The sequence below is a fragment of the Mytilus galloprovincialis genome, chromosome 12 (assembly GCF_965363235.1).
Source record: "Mytilus galloprovincialis chromosome 12, xbMytGall1.hap1.1, whole genome shotgun sequence".
Lineage (NCBI taxonomy): Eukaryota > Metazoa > Mollusca > Bivalvia > Mytilida > Mytilidae > Mytilus > Mytilus galloprovincialis.
In genome coordinates, this window is record NC_134849.1 from 24,848,102 (window position 1) to 24,865,240 (window position 17,139).

General features: G+C 31.8%; 1 protein-coding gene across 9 annotated transcripts in view; it reads left to right on the plus strand.

The window, feature by feature from the left end:
• Positions 1-17,139, plus strand: part of LOC143055002 (uncharacterized) — a 162,670-nt gene that overhangs the window by 137,912 nt on the left and 7,619 nt on the right. For 8 of the 9 annotated variants that reach the window (XM_076228118.1, XM_076228117.1, XM_076228116.1 and 5 more), the window contains 7 exons: positions 6,448-7,864; positions 8,247-8,458; positions 9,395-9,487; positions 12,588-12,788; positions 13,513-13,684; positions 15,981-16,266; positions 16,633-16,955. In XM_076228118.1, the coding sequence (XP_076084233.1) occupies positions 6,448-7,864; positions 8,247-8,458; positions 9,395-9,487; positions 12,588-12,788; positions 13,513-13,684; positions 15,981-16,266; positions 16,633-16,955 (2,704 nt within the window). The remainder of the gene's footprint in view (positions 1-6,447; positions 7,865-8,246; positions 8,459-9,394; positions 9,488-12,587; positions 12,789-13,512; positions 13,685-15,980; positions 16,267-16,632; positions 16,956-17,139) is intronic. The other variant, XM_076228119.1, reaches the window with a different exon arrangement.

Below are 17,139 nucleotides of genomic sequence, written 5' to 3' on the forward strand. Positions count from 1 at the left end.
GATGATGTCATAAAAAAATCTTTAAATGGAATCATCACGATGAAACCTTTTATTCAAAATGTCAACAACCTTAGACGAAAAATAAACAATGTCCATGAAGAAGATCAGAGAAGTTCAAAAATAAAAAAAATAAAAACAATATATGAATGAAAAATAAATTGAAAAAAAGAGAAGCAACATATTAATGAATGAGAAATGTCAAAAATTAAATAAAGATACTCTTTCGTTCCAAAAAAAAAAAAAAATAAGAAACAATATATGAATGAAAAATAAATTGAAAAAAAAAGAAACAACATATTAATGAATGAGAAATGTCAAAAAACAAACAAACAAACCTCATTTATACAAACAATGCTCAAGCTTGAATTTTCCGTGTAGTATTAATATTATACTTAGGTGAAATTAAACAAAATCTAGAATTTGAAATTGATACTATAAGTCAGAAGAACATTAGATCAGGAATGAATAAGCTAAGAATAATAATAATTTATGGACCTATTTTTGAGATATTAGATTTTTGAGATAGTGCAGGAAAAAGGCTGACTCAGACTTTTATCTTATATTATAAAGGGGGTCTCAAATCGTAAAAGATAAAATCTAGATTCTGTTTAAATTTTGGCAATAACCTTAATATGAGTTATTGTAATCTTCTATGAAAATAAATGTGGGTAATATTAAGGCAAAATATTTTACCCTGTTTTGTAGGAAAAAACCTAAGGAATCCGAACATCTAACAAAAACTCTGGAACCTGATCTAAGTACATCCTTAAAAGTTGTTTGTTTGTCGACTGCTATTCTTCTAGACATCTACTCTTTTTTTAATAGGGATTTTCTTCAACTTATGGTTTTTCATTTTTATTTTTTTTTAATATCAATCAGTTAATGATACAAGTTATAGCCATGATAGATACACATCTGGGAAAAAAGTCTAATGCTTTGTTTCATGTTTTAACTGATCAGTTGTGGACAAAAATAGATCAAAGTAAATAAGTCATTGAATTGTTAGTAATGACTTTCAAACTTCTAATTTTTGATGCAATCATAATGTCTCTATCCTTTAAGCTTAGTGTATTTTCATATTTTTAGCTCACCTGGCCTAAAAGGCCATGTGAGCTTTTCTCATCACTTGGCGTCCGTCGTCGTCGTCGTTAACAATTTTTCAAACATCTTCTCCTCTGAAACTACTGAATGGATTTGAATGAAACTTAAAATGATTGTTCCTTAGATTATCCTGCACAAAGTGTGTGCTTCGATTTTTGATCCGTCAAAAAACATGGCCGCCGTTACTTAAAATAGAACATAGGGGTCAAATGCAGTTTTTGGCTTATATCTCAAAAACGGAAGCATTTAGAGCAAATCTGACATGGGGTAAAAATGTTCATTAGGTCAAGATCTATCAGCCCAGAAATTTTCAGATGAATCAAACAAACCATTGTTGGGTTGCTGCCACTTAATTGGTAATTTTAAGGAAATTTTGCAGTTTTTGGTCATTATCTTGAATATTATTATAGATGAAGATAAACTGTAAACAGCAAAAATGATCAGCAAAGTAAGATCTACAAATAGGTTAATATGACCAAAATTGTCAATTGACCCCTTAAGGGGTAAATGTCCTTTAATGACAATTTTTCACAATTTGTTCATCATATTTGCTAACTTTAAAAAATCTTCTCCTCTGAAACTACTGAATGGATTTGGATGAAACTTAGCATGATAGTTCCTTAGATTATCCTGCACAAAGTGTGTGCTTCGATTTTTGATCCGTCAAAAAACATGGCCGCCCTTACTTTAAATAGAACATAGGGGTCAAATGCAGTTTTTGGCTTATATCTCAAAAACGAAAGCATTTAGAGCAAATCTGACATGGGGGTAAAAATGTTCATTAGGTCAAGATCTATCAGCCCTGAAATTTTCAGATGAATCAAACAACCCATTGTTGGGTTGCTGTCACTTAATTGGTAATTTTAAGGAAATTTTGCAGTTTTTGGTCATTATCTTGAATATTATTATAGATAAAGATAAACTGTAAACAGCAAAAATGATCAGCAAAGTAAGATCTACAAATAAGTTAATATGACCAAAATTGTCAATTGACCCCTTAAGGGGTTATTGTCCTTTAATGACAATTTTTCACAATTTGTTCATCATATTTGCTAACTTTAAAAAATCTTCTCCTCTAAAACTACTCAACCAAATTCAACCAAACTTCATTTGAATGATCAGTAGGGTGTATAAAATAAAGTTTGTGTTTTATTTTCTATTTCGTCAAAAAACATGGCCGAAGGCATTGTTTACCAGGTGAGCGATTCAGGCTCTTGAGAGCCTCTTGTTTTATGAGGTTAGGAAATATAGTTTGGGATAAAATATCCTAAAAAAGATAACCAGTAGACGAGAATTTTTCTCTCTTAGTTAATTCAAAATTTGGGGTTCTGAAGTATGATTTAGTTGGAAGGTTAATAGTTAACTTGACTTACTTGACTTAATCCACTTCGTCCCATGGGGGACATAGGGCGACCACAGTAGCTTTCCATCTTTTCCTGTCCTTTGCAAATTTCTTTGCTTCACCTCATGTTTTCCCAATTTTCTGAAGATCAGATGTTAATTAAATCTCTGCGCCAGGTGGATTTTGGTCGCCCTTGATCGTTAACAATCAGTTCAATTTTAACTCTCTTCGAACTTCCCCTTAAACTGTGGCATTTTCACATTGTTTATAATCATATTTATTAATAAATAAATTTTGTGTTTTTACTGTGATCTGATTGGTTAAAATTATTAGTTTAATTTTCAATGTTGTCAATTTTAATGGCAACACGCCCACTTTGACGTTGTGTATTCATACGCCAACATGTGTGTACGTTGTTATTGTATATATAAATAATATGAAAAGTTCTTTGAGTCTTAGTTTTGATAGAAATTTATTTATAATGAATGGCAATAATTTATTTTGATTTTAAGGAACCATAAAACTAATTTTTGACTCTTCACATTTTGCATAATCCGCTTCGCGGATTATTCAATGTGAAGAGTCAAAAATTAGTTTTATGGTTCAATAAATTCAAAATAGATAATAGCCATTCATTAAATAAAGTATGTAAAATAACTAACAAAGTTAATTAACGTTACTATACAAGCAATAGTGTACTCTCTTCTAAAATCATACCTGTATCAATAGTTAAAACAAGTTGTCCTTAATTTCTGATTTTATACGACCATTAAAACATTGGCCATTAATTGTGAATTGATTTTCATTTAGCTTTATTCAATCAATTGATCATAGTGAAATACTTGTCATATAGAAAACAGTTATATTGCCTCCAGGGCGATATTCAAAGTTATTACCTTGTTGTGTAATATTACAAGACTATAACACAATAATGATATTCTTGTGTCATCTTGTTCTTAATAACAAGTTAACAACATTTTAAAATTCTTTTTATACTTGAGGAATTTTTACCTGTTATGGAAGTTTGCTTATTAATTTCTGCAGCTTAATTAAACAGGTAACTTATATAAGTTTTTTACTTAAGAAAGGAAAATACACTTTTTAACTTGGATTTTTCTTTTAAGTTTTATTTTTAATTGTCTCCCCTTAATTTATTGATGTTATGAAACACACCATTAGGTTTATGAAATCTACCTGCTCATACAGGAATCACACCAAATTACATCGACTGATTTTAAGCAGTTGGTTTATTAATTTTCAGTGTCCATGATTTCTTTTTGTTGTAACATATATTGTCCTCATTTCAAAGTTTTAAAGAGTGTCTTTGTGTATTGTCCTCATGTTGGCTTCACATGCAGTGAGGTCATTTGTTCGATTACTTGCTATTGCATTCTCCATGATAAATTTAGCATTTACAAGGCCCAATATTATTATTGAAAATTTCGATGAGATTCTATTAGTGTATGTAGAAATTCTTACAGCCACAAATGTAATTTTATAAACCTGGTCTTGTAGGCCTGTGGCTATTAGTGTGTAGACTATAAGTATTGAATTGCTAAAATCGTACAAATTAGTATAAATAGCCAAATTGTTAATATGTAAAGTTCTGCTTGAAGGTAAAACCAATTAATTTGGGCAATGTTAAGTTGTATATAAAACATGTACAAGGTTGTATTATGAAAGATTAAAGTACGATCCCATGTTAGGCATAACAGTATCAATGTTTGGCAAGACTAATTATTTCAATTTTTACAAAAAATACAAAAACTTGACAAAATAACTCTTTTCTTTATACAATGTGGATTCAGAATAAGTTTTTTTTGTGAATTTAGAGGGTATAGGTAAAACACTAAATTTGTGAACCCTTGTATGCAGCATTTGTCAAAAACCTGAAATCAATTTTCAAAGGAAAACACATAATTTTCCACAATCAACACAAATTTCATTTCCACCCCAGACGTAAATTTAAGATAGTTAGGATGTTCATGACCTTTCTTTTTACTAGTCTAAAATCTATTTCAATTTTCTGTTATTTCATGACTTTGCTGTACTTAAACATTGTTAAAAGGATGGTTTATTGACTATATTGGCTTATATGTTTTTTTTAATTTTGGGTTCGTTCAAAATATGAGATGCTTTATGTGAGATAGTGATACACAGATAAAGATGGTAGATTTCAGTTGTTGCTTTTTAAAATTTTTCACGATTTCTGTACAGCTTTTGATGATGGAATTACGAAATTACCAGATTAACCTTTGTAAACACAATAGAAAAGGGTAGAATACATCATAAATTTTTGCATGATTTTTATTCAGCGTTTGAAGATGGCATTACAAAATTACAACAGATAAACACTTGAAAACACAATAGAAAAGGGTAGAATACATCATAAATTTATGTCGTTTTAAACTATTTAAGTAGCAGGTTGCAAATATAAAGATTATATCACTAATTGAAATCGCAGAAATCTGATTTTGCAGAAATTAATGTTCAGTGAAATTTAATATTTTATTTCATTTTAAATGATGTCGTAAAAGGCATATTCTTTCAGTGTAATGTTTTACTCCACATATTAATTTACCTTTTATTGAAAAAGAAAGTGCAGAGTTGCTGAATTTAATCTTTAATTTTTATCAATTCTTTGAATCAAAATTTTGCTTAAATTTTAAATGTACCCATGGCGATTTTTTTCACCTAAACATATTGACATCATTGCATAACAGTTTGAAGTAAATTTTCTTGTAAATTTGTAAGGGAAGTTGACCAGTTGTTAAATTGTCAGTGTTATTGATCTTTTGTTGTTAACTGGTCACTGGTATTAACCAGTTGTTGTTAACTTGTAACTAGAACTGACCGGTTGCTGTAAACTTGTAACTGGTATTGACCAGTTGTAATTAACTTGTAACCAGAAGAATCCAGTTGTAATAAGCTTTTTACTTAAATTGACCAGTTGATGTAAACTTGTAACTGGAACTGACCAGTTATTGTAAACTTGTAACTGGTATTGACTAGTTGTAATAAGCTTGTAACTAGAATTGACCAGCTGTTATAAACTTGTAACCGGAATTATCCAGTTGTAGTAAGCTTGTAACTGGAACTGACCAGTTGTTATAAACTTGTAACTGGAATTAACCAGTTAATATTTTTTGAAGTCTTAAATTAAGTCTTAAGTAGTAGGAATCTAATAATTTGTACAATTTATGAGTAAGAGTTTATGGTTTGCTAACCACAATAATATTATTACTATTGTTACACCTCAGTGAATGTATAGTGTTTTAGGTGTAATTTACAATTTAAAATCCAAAACAACATGTTAAATTTTCTGGAGTAAATAACTTTTTACAGGTTATTTACATTTAAATGTATTCTGTGTGTTACACACCTTTGTTTATCCTGACGTAATTTTTAAATTTACATATATTTTTGCTTCAGTGAAGTGAATCTTTATTAAAGTGATTTTTTAGTACCTTTAATATGATGGGATATGTTGATGTTTGTAGAATGGGACCTTTTAGCAGTAGTGTATCTAATTTCAGTGTTCAGGACTTATTTATTATAGGACAGTCTTGGGTAAATTCTTAATATCACAATGACTAATGTTTTTTTATTTACTGCATCTTTTTTTTCTGTTTCTCAAATAATGATTTTTTATTTTGTTGATTTATGTAAGAATTTTTTTCTGCACATGATTTTTTTTTTATCTTCAACGGGAGGACATTATAACTCGTATGAAAATCAGAAAACCGGATTATTGTATTCTATTGTATTAGAAACTGGAGAAATAAAGAGTTGCTTTCCTATAAAACGAAAACTACAAGATCATCTAACACCATCTTTTGATCTTTAGATCTATTTTCTTTTTGGGGGGGAAGGGGGAGGGGGAGCAATGTGCATTTTGTTTTGTTTTGTAGGCTGCTGTCTTTGTTTTGCAATTTTCTCCATCACATTTGGTTATTTGTTGAATTCTAGAAATGACTTAAACTGATTATTATTTCTCTTTACAGGAAAGTACTAGTCAAGATCATGATCTTTCCACTCGACAGCGCCACCAATCAGCCCCTGAAGAACCCCAGTCGACTACATCAACACCATCTACCTCAAAGTCAAGTACACCTGTATTGCCTCATCTTCCACAGCGTCAACGCCACGCTTCAGTAGAACAGTCAACATTTAACCGGCCATCGTCTGTTGGCTTGGAAACAGTCAAAAGACCAACCGATACCTCTAATTTTATCGTTGATAAAAATTTGGACAATTTCTTAAATTCGCTATGGGAGAAGGGAAACGAAACTAATCAAATTCAACCTCAAAAGAAACGAAAATTATCGTCATCGGAAGTGGATAGTACAGCTGATCAAGATCAAGCTAATTTCCCAAATAAGGAAGGCACGAAATTAATGAAAGAAAATGCTTTATTAGCAAAATTGTTATCAACAAAAGCTAATAAAGAAAAAATTGTAAATACAGGCATATCTGGGAATGCTAACCCGTCAGCGACACCACAAAGTAGACTAACGAAAGATGTATCACAGAAACTTCTAAGTGTTAAACCAAGTTTACCATTACTTTCTAAAACACTGTCCGATTCTAAATTAGACACAGGATCATCCAATTCTAATACAGATTCATTCTCTGTTGGAAGTAAAGAAATGGGACAACTAAAAAACCTTAATCAAACGTCAGGTCAGAACAAGATGACGGACATGTTGAACAGTTATAATTCCTCGTCCAATAATATCGGACAAGACGATAACAGTCAGGACACGTATGATAGTTTACAACGAATGTTGTTCGATAGTCAATCTGACAATGTTATGGAGTTTTCAGAAGTATCAGAATCATCAGATCCTCTGCTTAATGAAATTTTACAACAAGCTGAAGATCTCAAACAAGACTTGACTACGCCTAAAACACCATCATCAAGTAGAGGGCCCACCCCTGCAGTCAACAATGGACCATTACATGAAAATGCTCCGCCAGTGTTAAGTGATTTGGACTTACTATCCCAGTTTGAGCAGGTCCTCAAAGAGAAAAATGCCTCTCTTGATGAGATTGATCAGCTTTTAGGAATAAGTAATCAAGCCATGGGCCAAGCAATGGGTCTAGTAAAGACCGGTGGTCCCAATGACATGATGGCAATAGAGGAAATTCAGAAGGAGTTGATGCGTGACGAGCCTATCCACTCCAATGCCATGCCAAATCCTATGATTGCACGAGCATTACAGGCGCAGAGCAGCATGAATCGACAGAGCTTCATGCAGAGCATGAGTGCTATGACCCAGAGTGCTATGAGTCAGGTTCCTGGGAATGGGAATATGGATATGGGATTCCAACAGATCTCTCCTCCTAATCCTCAACAGGGATTCCAGCAACAACAACAAAACTTTGGCCTCCCTGGGCCACGCCTTCCTGGTCCTCCAGGTGAGATATTAGACGGGCCCTGAATATGAAAAGCTTCAGTTTCAGGACCTAAGGGTCACTTTTTAAAAAAATCAGCAAGTTGTAAAATTTTGAATGTTGGAATTCATCGTAGAGTCATGAAGTTATTTATTGCAAATAGAACAAGTCAGGAATTTTTATTGGGAACAATTTAATTTGTGAAGGTTTATTTTACATTTACACTTCTTAGAATTTATGTAAGGTAATTTCAGTTATAAATAAACTTCATAAACCTTGAAAAATATTATCTTTACTGATTTCTTAGACTGCAAACTTGACTGAAAGTTTTATGTTTTTCCTTTATATAAATGCTTTGCATAATTTTGAAAAGCAGTTTATTGAAAAGATTATTTTATTTTCTTAGGGCCTTTAGCAAGTGCCTTGAGTAATGGGATGCAGCAACGCCCCGGTTTTCCAAACAGTATGGCCATGCAGGTGCGGCAGTCCTTGCTTCAGCAACAGAAATTGAAAGCTCAGCGGGAAATGGAGAAAAGACGTCAAGCGGCAGAACAAGCCAGGAGACGAGCGCTCATGCAGGCTCAACTGTCCAATAACTTTGGCTCAAGGTTTCAACCTGTAAGTAGTCAGCAGTAAGGAAAATATGATCGAAGTAAATTGATTTATTTTCATGGAGTTTGCCTTATCTGATTTCTAGGGCTAAACTTGTTTGTGAGATTTCTTTGATTCTGGTTTAGCATAAAGATCAAAATTATGGGAGGTATTATTTATCTGGTATTGTGGTAATTTCTGCTTTTCATTAGATGTGCATGTTATTTTCAGTCTGTTTAAGATTTATAAATCTTCAAAACAAATTAATTAAATTCACAACATGTATGTTGTTTCTTATACAGTCTTTTATCATGTTTATCAAGTTTTAAAAACTTTAAATTGATGGTTTCAAATGGTATCTGATATTTAAATTCCTTTATTATTTAGTATTGAGTGGTAATTCCAGAAATATGTTGTGCACCTTTAATCTGAATCATAGGTTTCATACTACAGGTGGAGTTAACCCTTTTCTCCGTAATGACGCCTTTTGATGCCACCCCGTTTACTCCATAATGACGTCTTTTGGCACCTATGTAGTGTCTCAGTTGAAATGTCATGCCTAAGAAAAATCTGTATCAAACTTGATAAAATTTGGATCTAATTTAAAAAGGATATTTATGAGAATATCTTGACTATAATTTCATTGATGAAAAATTTGTTTTCGCAATGCATTAATACTTTAAACCTGATGATTTTTTTTTTTTTTTACATCCTATGCGAATCAAGTATGTTAAACAAAAAATCCATGAAGGAAAGGGTTAAGGGGTAGAGGGACCCGGAACACTTTTATAGAGCTTCATATATGATAAATACATAAATAGTACTCCAAATATTGGTTTGTCAGGGGACCATACTTTTTCAAAATTATGGATCCGACGGCACCAGTTTTAAAAAAAAAAAATCCAGGAAATAATAAGAAGGTCTTATCTTTATAAATAAATATTTAACAATCCTGTATTGTAGAATATGGATGGAAATTCTATGTCAGTACAGCCATTCCCAGAAAATCTGGCTGAAATGATGAACAGTGGCAATGCCCCAAATGTATCATTGCAGGTGAGTTGCAACCGTAGTTACACAGAAACTATTTACCTGTTAACGTATTTTCTTGTAAGGGGCTTCGATGGACAAGTGGTCTAAGTAGTTGCTACTTTAATCACTAGCCAGTCAACATTGAGATTGTGAATTCGAACCCCCCCTTGTGCAAGTGTGCTAGACTCCAATCTTAATTGACTAGGATTATCAGTTTTCCTATAAAAAGTCAGTGGTTTTCTCTAGGCACTCAGGCTTCCTTCACCAATAAAAACTGTCTGCCACAAAATAGCCCATAAGCTGACTTAAGGTGGTACCCAACACTTTCACTAAAATTAATTTGGCTCGTTTAATTTTCATAAAATTTTGATAAAGTATTTACTTTGACCCTTTGACAAAAATATAAAAATTTCTAAAAATTTGAACCAACCATTTTATCAGAAAAATTACACTGGTTATATAGCAATTTGACAAACACTAATTTTGATCATTGAGAAGTTTAATATTCCCTTAACAACACAACGTAATTAAAACATTTAGCTGATTTTACAGAGTTATCTCCCTGTAGTGTTAGGTACCACCTTAAATGTGGCATTAAAAAAAAAAAGTAAAAATCAACTGTTTCCTTATAGCTGCTTATCTTAAAAATTTGAATTAATTATTTTTTTTAACCAAAAAATATGCTTGATAAATTATGTGCATTCAAGACTTTTCTGGAATTACCAACATCAGAAATGTTCAAATCTAAATGTTTGATAGCAAAAGATGTACAAATGTATAAATATGTACAGACAGGAGGAGCTACTGTGAATTCACTATTATTCGTTGGGATACCAGTTTTCGTTGATTTCATAAGTACAGATAAACCATGAAATTAAAGTTTCAAGGAATGATATATCCTATAGGCACGTATTTTGACTTAGGCAAAACCACGGAATTACATATCCATGGACATGCAATTTGTCCATTATCCACGAAAAATGGGTATCCATGAAAAATAAATGAAATATATTAAAATCATACATTTAACATTGGCACCTTTACCTCTCAGAACATTGAAAAATTAACAAGCATTTTATAAGATTTTCAAACTTTCAAACATGGCTTTTTAAACTATATGTAATTAAATTATAAAAAGAATAGTAGGGGTTAGTAGGCACATTTTTTTAATGGCACTTTATGGATAAAACCAGAGGATTCCAAAAATCTGGCAACAATTTGAAAACAAGAGGAGCGACCATACTTAACCATAAATGGATGAAATGTTTGCCTCTAGATGTAAGGTGAAAAGCATTCAACTGTTTTATAGATTTACCCGTAAAAAAAAATCTGTCTTTTTTAAAAAAAAATGGTTTAATTGTTTTGTTAATAATTTATTGTGTTGTATTGGATATCAAGGATTTCATGGGTATTTATTAACCACAAAATTTAAATGTCCAAATTTTTTAATGCCTTTATGAAAAATTTGATTAAATGAAAATAAGTAAATACCCAGTGATCAACCTTTCCTAAATAATGCTTGGTGTTAAATAATTTTTGAATATCGTGGGATGGGAGAGTGTAAAGCCTGTAAGGTTTCTATTAGAAAGGACATTGACAGTAAATGTATATTGAAAATATTGAACTTAAGAATTAGCACTTTTTTCATGTTTACACATTTAGAATTTTAACAACTGATATTTAAGTGTATGGACATGTGCTATCATCACCTGCAATTTTTTTACTATACATTACTTTTGAAACATAAAAAAAAATAATATTGGAAGATTTTAATCAAAATGTTAATTGTAGCAGAATTGTCACATGTTTATTTCTTTAGATGAACATAGTTTTGTAATATAGTAATATTTTTTAATTTTCTATATATATTAACTGAATTAAAATCAGTATTTATATAATATCAATAGAAAAAAAATACAACAAAATTGTATCATTTCTTACAGCACCTGGTTTGGTAAATTCCAACCACAAATGTCTTCACAATATTTAAAACACAATATGTTATGATATAAAATATTCCGCAAAGTTTCTTGGTAGGTGTTCTTTTTGGCATGTTGTTATTGAATTGTATCTGTAACGTGTGAAATCTCAGGGACTATGCTGAAAAGTTGTTAATTTGGCTGACATTTGGCCTGCTCACAGACTGCAATAATAGCTTGCTGTTGTAGGAAAATGACGACTTATAGAATATTTAATCCAAGATTTCAAATATAGAAAAATATTCTACTTGTGAGCAGACAACACCTTCAGGAATGCTTGACACATAGGGTTGGTTATTAAGGTTGTTTGATCACAAGTTATATATTATTATAAAGCGATATTTGAATTCTAGAATTTTTCTTAAGAATTTAAGATTGAAAAAAAAAATGAGACAAAAAAAATACATATTAAATATAGCCCACAACAGAAGGCATTCATTGACAGATCCTCAGATAGTCACTGCAACATTATAATTGACCTTCTAAGTTTTGTTTTAATTAGAGATCACTAACCTTCTTTAAGGTGGTACCTAACATTACAGGGAGATATAACTCTGTAAAAATCTGCTAAACGTTTTAAATCAAGTTGTATTGTTAAGGAAATATTAAGCTTCTCAACGATCAAAATAAGTGTTTGTCAAACTGCTATATAACCAATGAAATTTTTTTTATAAAGTGCTTGGTTTGAAATTTTTTGAAATTTTTATATTTTTGTGAAAGGGTCAAAGTAAACATTTTGTCTAAATTTTATGATAATTAAACGAGCCAAATTAATATGAGTCGAGGTGTTTGGTACCACCTTAAAAACAAATAAACGGGTGGTAATATTCTATTTCAACCTGAGGGAAATACATTGGAATTCACTTTTTTCAGAATCTAAAGGACTATAGGTAGTTTCATTGTTCCTACACCAAAATGAAAAGTAACACTACATCATTGCATGACATTTTGGTGTACACTTTTTAAAATATTACCCTAAATGCATTAGATTCTGAATGGGCGATTTGAATGTCATGAAAAAAAGTCTTTTAAATTTTGATTTACACTGTCTATTCTAATAAAACATACAAATTTATCTCACATTTTTGTCATAAAACATTGTTTCTAGAGGTAGACACTAAAAAAATTTTTTTCCTTTTTTATAGAGAAACCAAAGTATACCAGGTCCAATGTCACCACGATTCAACCCTAACGTGATGCCTCAAAACCAAGGGATGAATCCTCAAATGATCGGACCTTCTACTCCCAGCTCCCAAATGTCGCCTCATTTTAACCAGCAGTCACAGTGGAATATCCGTCAACAAGGATTACAGAGTCCTATGGGAATGTCGCAGGTTGATCAAATGGTACTATACTTTTTATATTCACAAACATGTTTAACCCCGCTGTATTTTTGCGCCTGTCCCAAGTCAGGAGCCTCTGGCCTTTGTTAGTCTTGTATTATTTTAACTTTTAGTTTATTGTGTACAATTTGGAGTTTAATATGGTGTTCATTATCACTGAACCAGTATATATTTGTTTAGGGGCCAGCTGAAGGACGCCCCCTGGGTGCGAGAATTTCTTGTTGCATTGAAGACCTGTTGGTGACTTTCTGCTGTTGTCTGCTCTATGGTCGGGTTGTTGTCTCTTTAGCACATTCCCAATTTCCATTCTCAATTTTATTTTTGACTATTACTTATTACATGAGGTGAAAGATATACATTTATGTTGTATATTTTCTGAATACAGGCCATTTTATGTTTACATATCAATTTTCCCTGTCACAAAATCCACATAAGGGGTATGTGCCAAGGAGACAACAACCGAACAAAGAGCAGAAAAAAGCCAAAGGCCACCTATTGGTCTTCAACACAGTCAGAAAAATTCCCCACCTGCAGGAGGGCTTCAACCGGCCCCTAAATAAAAATGTGTACTAGTACAATGAAAATAGGCATCCCTCTACACTCTAAAAATATATAAATTAACCAAAATTTAAAAAAAACATTTTTGGAAAAGTTTACCCCTCCTCCTTCACCCTTGTTCTACTCCTGGTCACATACCAGTATATATAAAGGGTTTTTGTCATTGCAGGCTTCACAGATGAACATGCAGAGACATCGGTCATTGTCCGGTGGGACTAACAACCAATCAAGGTTCCAGTTTCCTGAGGGACAGTTCAACAACAATAATAACAGTCAGATGGGCATGTTACAACAGCAATCTTTATACTCTGGTAGAATGATGCGACAGATGAGCATGCCAGGTAAGGGGAGATAATTATAGTAAAAGAGGGGGGGGGGGTGAGTATGCCAGGTAAATCTCAATGAAATGATGAACAGTAATGTATAAATGTCATTTATCGAAAGCCTATGATGGTTAAAATTCAAGTTTATACACATTTTGTAAGAAATCAATATTAAGGACTTGAGTGACAAGTCTAGTACTAACAAAGTTCATCAGCAAACGAAAATGTGTGCAAAATGGCAACCACCACCTGACTAATATCAAACAGTTAAGTTTATAAAATTCACTAAAATAAATTGCTACGATTTTTTGCTTAACGTTTTATGTTTATTCTACAGATTTATTTTCGTACCTGAAAAAAAAAGTTTTTATAGCATGAATAGTGATATTTCATTAGGGAGAAAGTCAAAAGTTTTAATAGCATGAATAGTGATATTTCATTAGGGAGAAACATAGATGCCAACCATTACGATTTTTCCGTAGTTTTTCCGATTTTGCGATAAAAACTACGCTATTACGGTCAAAGTCGAATAGTTACGGATTCCCAATCATCGACGTTCAATTTTGTAAAACGCGGATTTTTATCATTACTTTTCCGTCCTGGTCCAGTATTTAGGAAACGCCAATGTAATGCTTCCGGTTTCTCGGGAGTTATCAACCTATTGTTGGGTAACTAACTGACTTCCGAAGAGGCAAACTTGCATTTTATTAAGTAGCTTTCCCGCTTTCTCTACTTCTCCTTGACAAAACAAAAATGTTTGAGTCGAGAACATCTGAACAATTAATGAATGGAATACATACTACAGACAACATGTTAAATGACAAATTTTAGTGTACATCACTTTGCAACCACTCGTCAGTAATTTTTATTGGTAAATGCACGTTTATGAATGATTACTGAAAACTTTTCAAAAATACGGAAAATTTGATAGTTTGTTACTGATTGTGTCAAAAGGGGGTTGGCATCTATGGAGAAAGTCAAAAGTTTTTATAGCATGAATAGTGATATTTCATTAGGGAGAAAGTCAAAAGTTTTTATAGCATGAATAGTGATATTTCATTAGGGAGAAAGTCAAAAGTTTAAATAGCATGAATAGTGATATTTCATTAGGGAGAAAGTCAAAAGTTTTTATAGCATGAATAGTGATATTTCATTTGGGAGAAAGTCAAAAGTTTTAATAGCATGAATAGTGATATTTCATTAGGGAGAAAGTCAAAAGTTTTAATAGCATGAATAGTGATATTTCATTAGGGAGAAAGTCAAAAGTTTTTATAGCATGAATAGTGATATTTCATTAGGGAGAAAGTCAAAAGTTTTTATAGCATAAATAGTGATATTTCATTAGGGAGAAAGTCAAAAGTTTTAATAGCATGAATAGTGATATTTCATTAGGGAGAAAGTCAAAAGTTTTTATAGCATGAATAGTGATATTTCATTAGGGAGAAAGTCAAAAGTTTTTATAGCATGAATAGTGATATTTCATTAGGGAGAAAGTCAAAAGTTTTTATAGCATAAATAGTGATATTTCATTAGGGAGAAAGTCAAAAGTTTTAATAGCATGAATAGTGATATTTCATTAGGGAGAAAGTCAAAAGTTTTTATAGCATGAATAGTCAGTGATATTGTTGTCTTTTTTCAAAACTACCTCTACCGTTTTTTATTGGGAAAAACGATATTTTTTATTGAAATTGGGAAATTTGTATATTTTATTCTAAACACATCTCCGATTTTTTACTGACCTTTGCTGTCTTTTTTGCACTATTTTTCATGGATATTTTGGTTGTCAGACATTTTGAACCTGAAAGGTACTTTTCGGAGAGGGGAAAGAAACAGAAGCAATGTTGGTACTTAAATGCATTGAAAACCACTTGTGTTACAAGCACCATATTGATTCTGATCAGAAAACCGGATCTCAAAAGTGCTTTCTAATATCAAAATAATGAAATGAATACGATATTTACAAACATTACTACCAATGCCATCACTGTTTTGGGAAAAAGTTAAACTTTTTGGGAGGAATTTTAAGCCATTTTTTTTAGTGATTGGGAATTTTCTCTAGGGGAAAAAGCCGAATATCGGCTGTAATTTGAGGCAAACAATATCATATCACTGATAGTGATATTTCATTAGGGAGAAAGTCAAAAGTTTTAATAGCATGAATAGTGATATTTCATTTGGGAGAAAGTCGAAAGTTTTTATAGCATGAATAGTGATATTTCATTAGGGAGAAAGTTGAAAGTTTAACATTATATTTGATTCTCTCAATTTTTGAAAATTTCGTCACATTTATATATAACTTGATTTTCATTTTTAGGTCGTGGCTCGCCAAGAACGTCACAGAGTCCATTTGGAAACAGTCCTGACCCTATGTTAATGTCCCCTAACTCCATATCACCTAACAACTCTTTACGACAGTCAACGAGTCAGATCAGTCCATCTTATAACCAATCATCAGGTGTGATGTGCGTGCCATCGTCGTCTGGAGGGATGGGAGCGCCATCGTCATTATCACCAGTTCAGAATATGAATCAAGGAATTAATTCAGTGGCGTCATCAAATAATGGGTTCGGAGATTATGAGATGCAGCTTGATATAGAAAAGTTAGTATACACACTTTTTAAACACCATTTATTTAGAGTTTGTTAAAAAGAGAATAGTTTGAATTTAGATGATTTTGCTGGACAGCAAAAATTAATGAAATTAATAATATGGCTAGAACAGTTTTGAAAATTTTGATGCTTAACTAGTTATTTATGATAAGTTTTGATTTATTGAAATATGGACTTGAAAATGGACTTGTTCGTGAGAAAGAAGTTTAAAAAGATAATATATTTTTTTAATTTTTCATAGATTTTACCTGCATTCTATTCAAATGTACCTATTTTAGGAATTTTTCATTCAATAGTATTTTATTAACTATTACTGTTAAATTCAAATAAATAATTTTTTTGTTTTTTTCCTTTCAGTAAAATAAGCATGAACAAATCAGACTTCGTGAAGCAGGAGTTACGTAATATATGTAACGCACGATCGGAGAAACAAATGCAGCAGATAAATCAACATCACACATCACAGTCCCTCTCTTTACAGTCACCACAACAACAACCTTTAACCTCACCTCATTCTCAACAGAACTTAACCTCACCACATCCTCAGCAACAACCAATGACATCACCCCAGTTACCACCTTATTCCCAACACCAACAACAACATCAGCATCAACAGCAGCAGCAGCAGTCGGTCACGTTAGATTATGAATCAGAAATACCACTTGATATTTTAGACCAAAGTAAGTATAATAAGAATAATATGGATTCCATATGATATGTTGAATACCAATTTGAGTGGATATTTTTTTTTTTTTTTTTTTTTAAATTATAATTTTGTGGTTACAAGTGAACCATGAAATTAAATGTTCAACAAATTACAAATCTTCTATAGGCTTGTATGCAGATTTTGAAAAAAAAAACAAC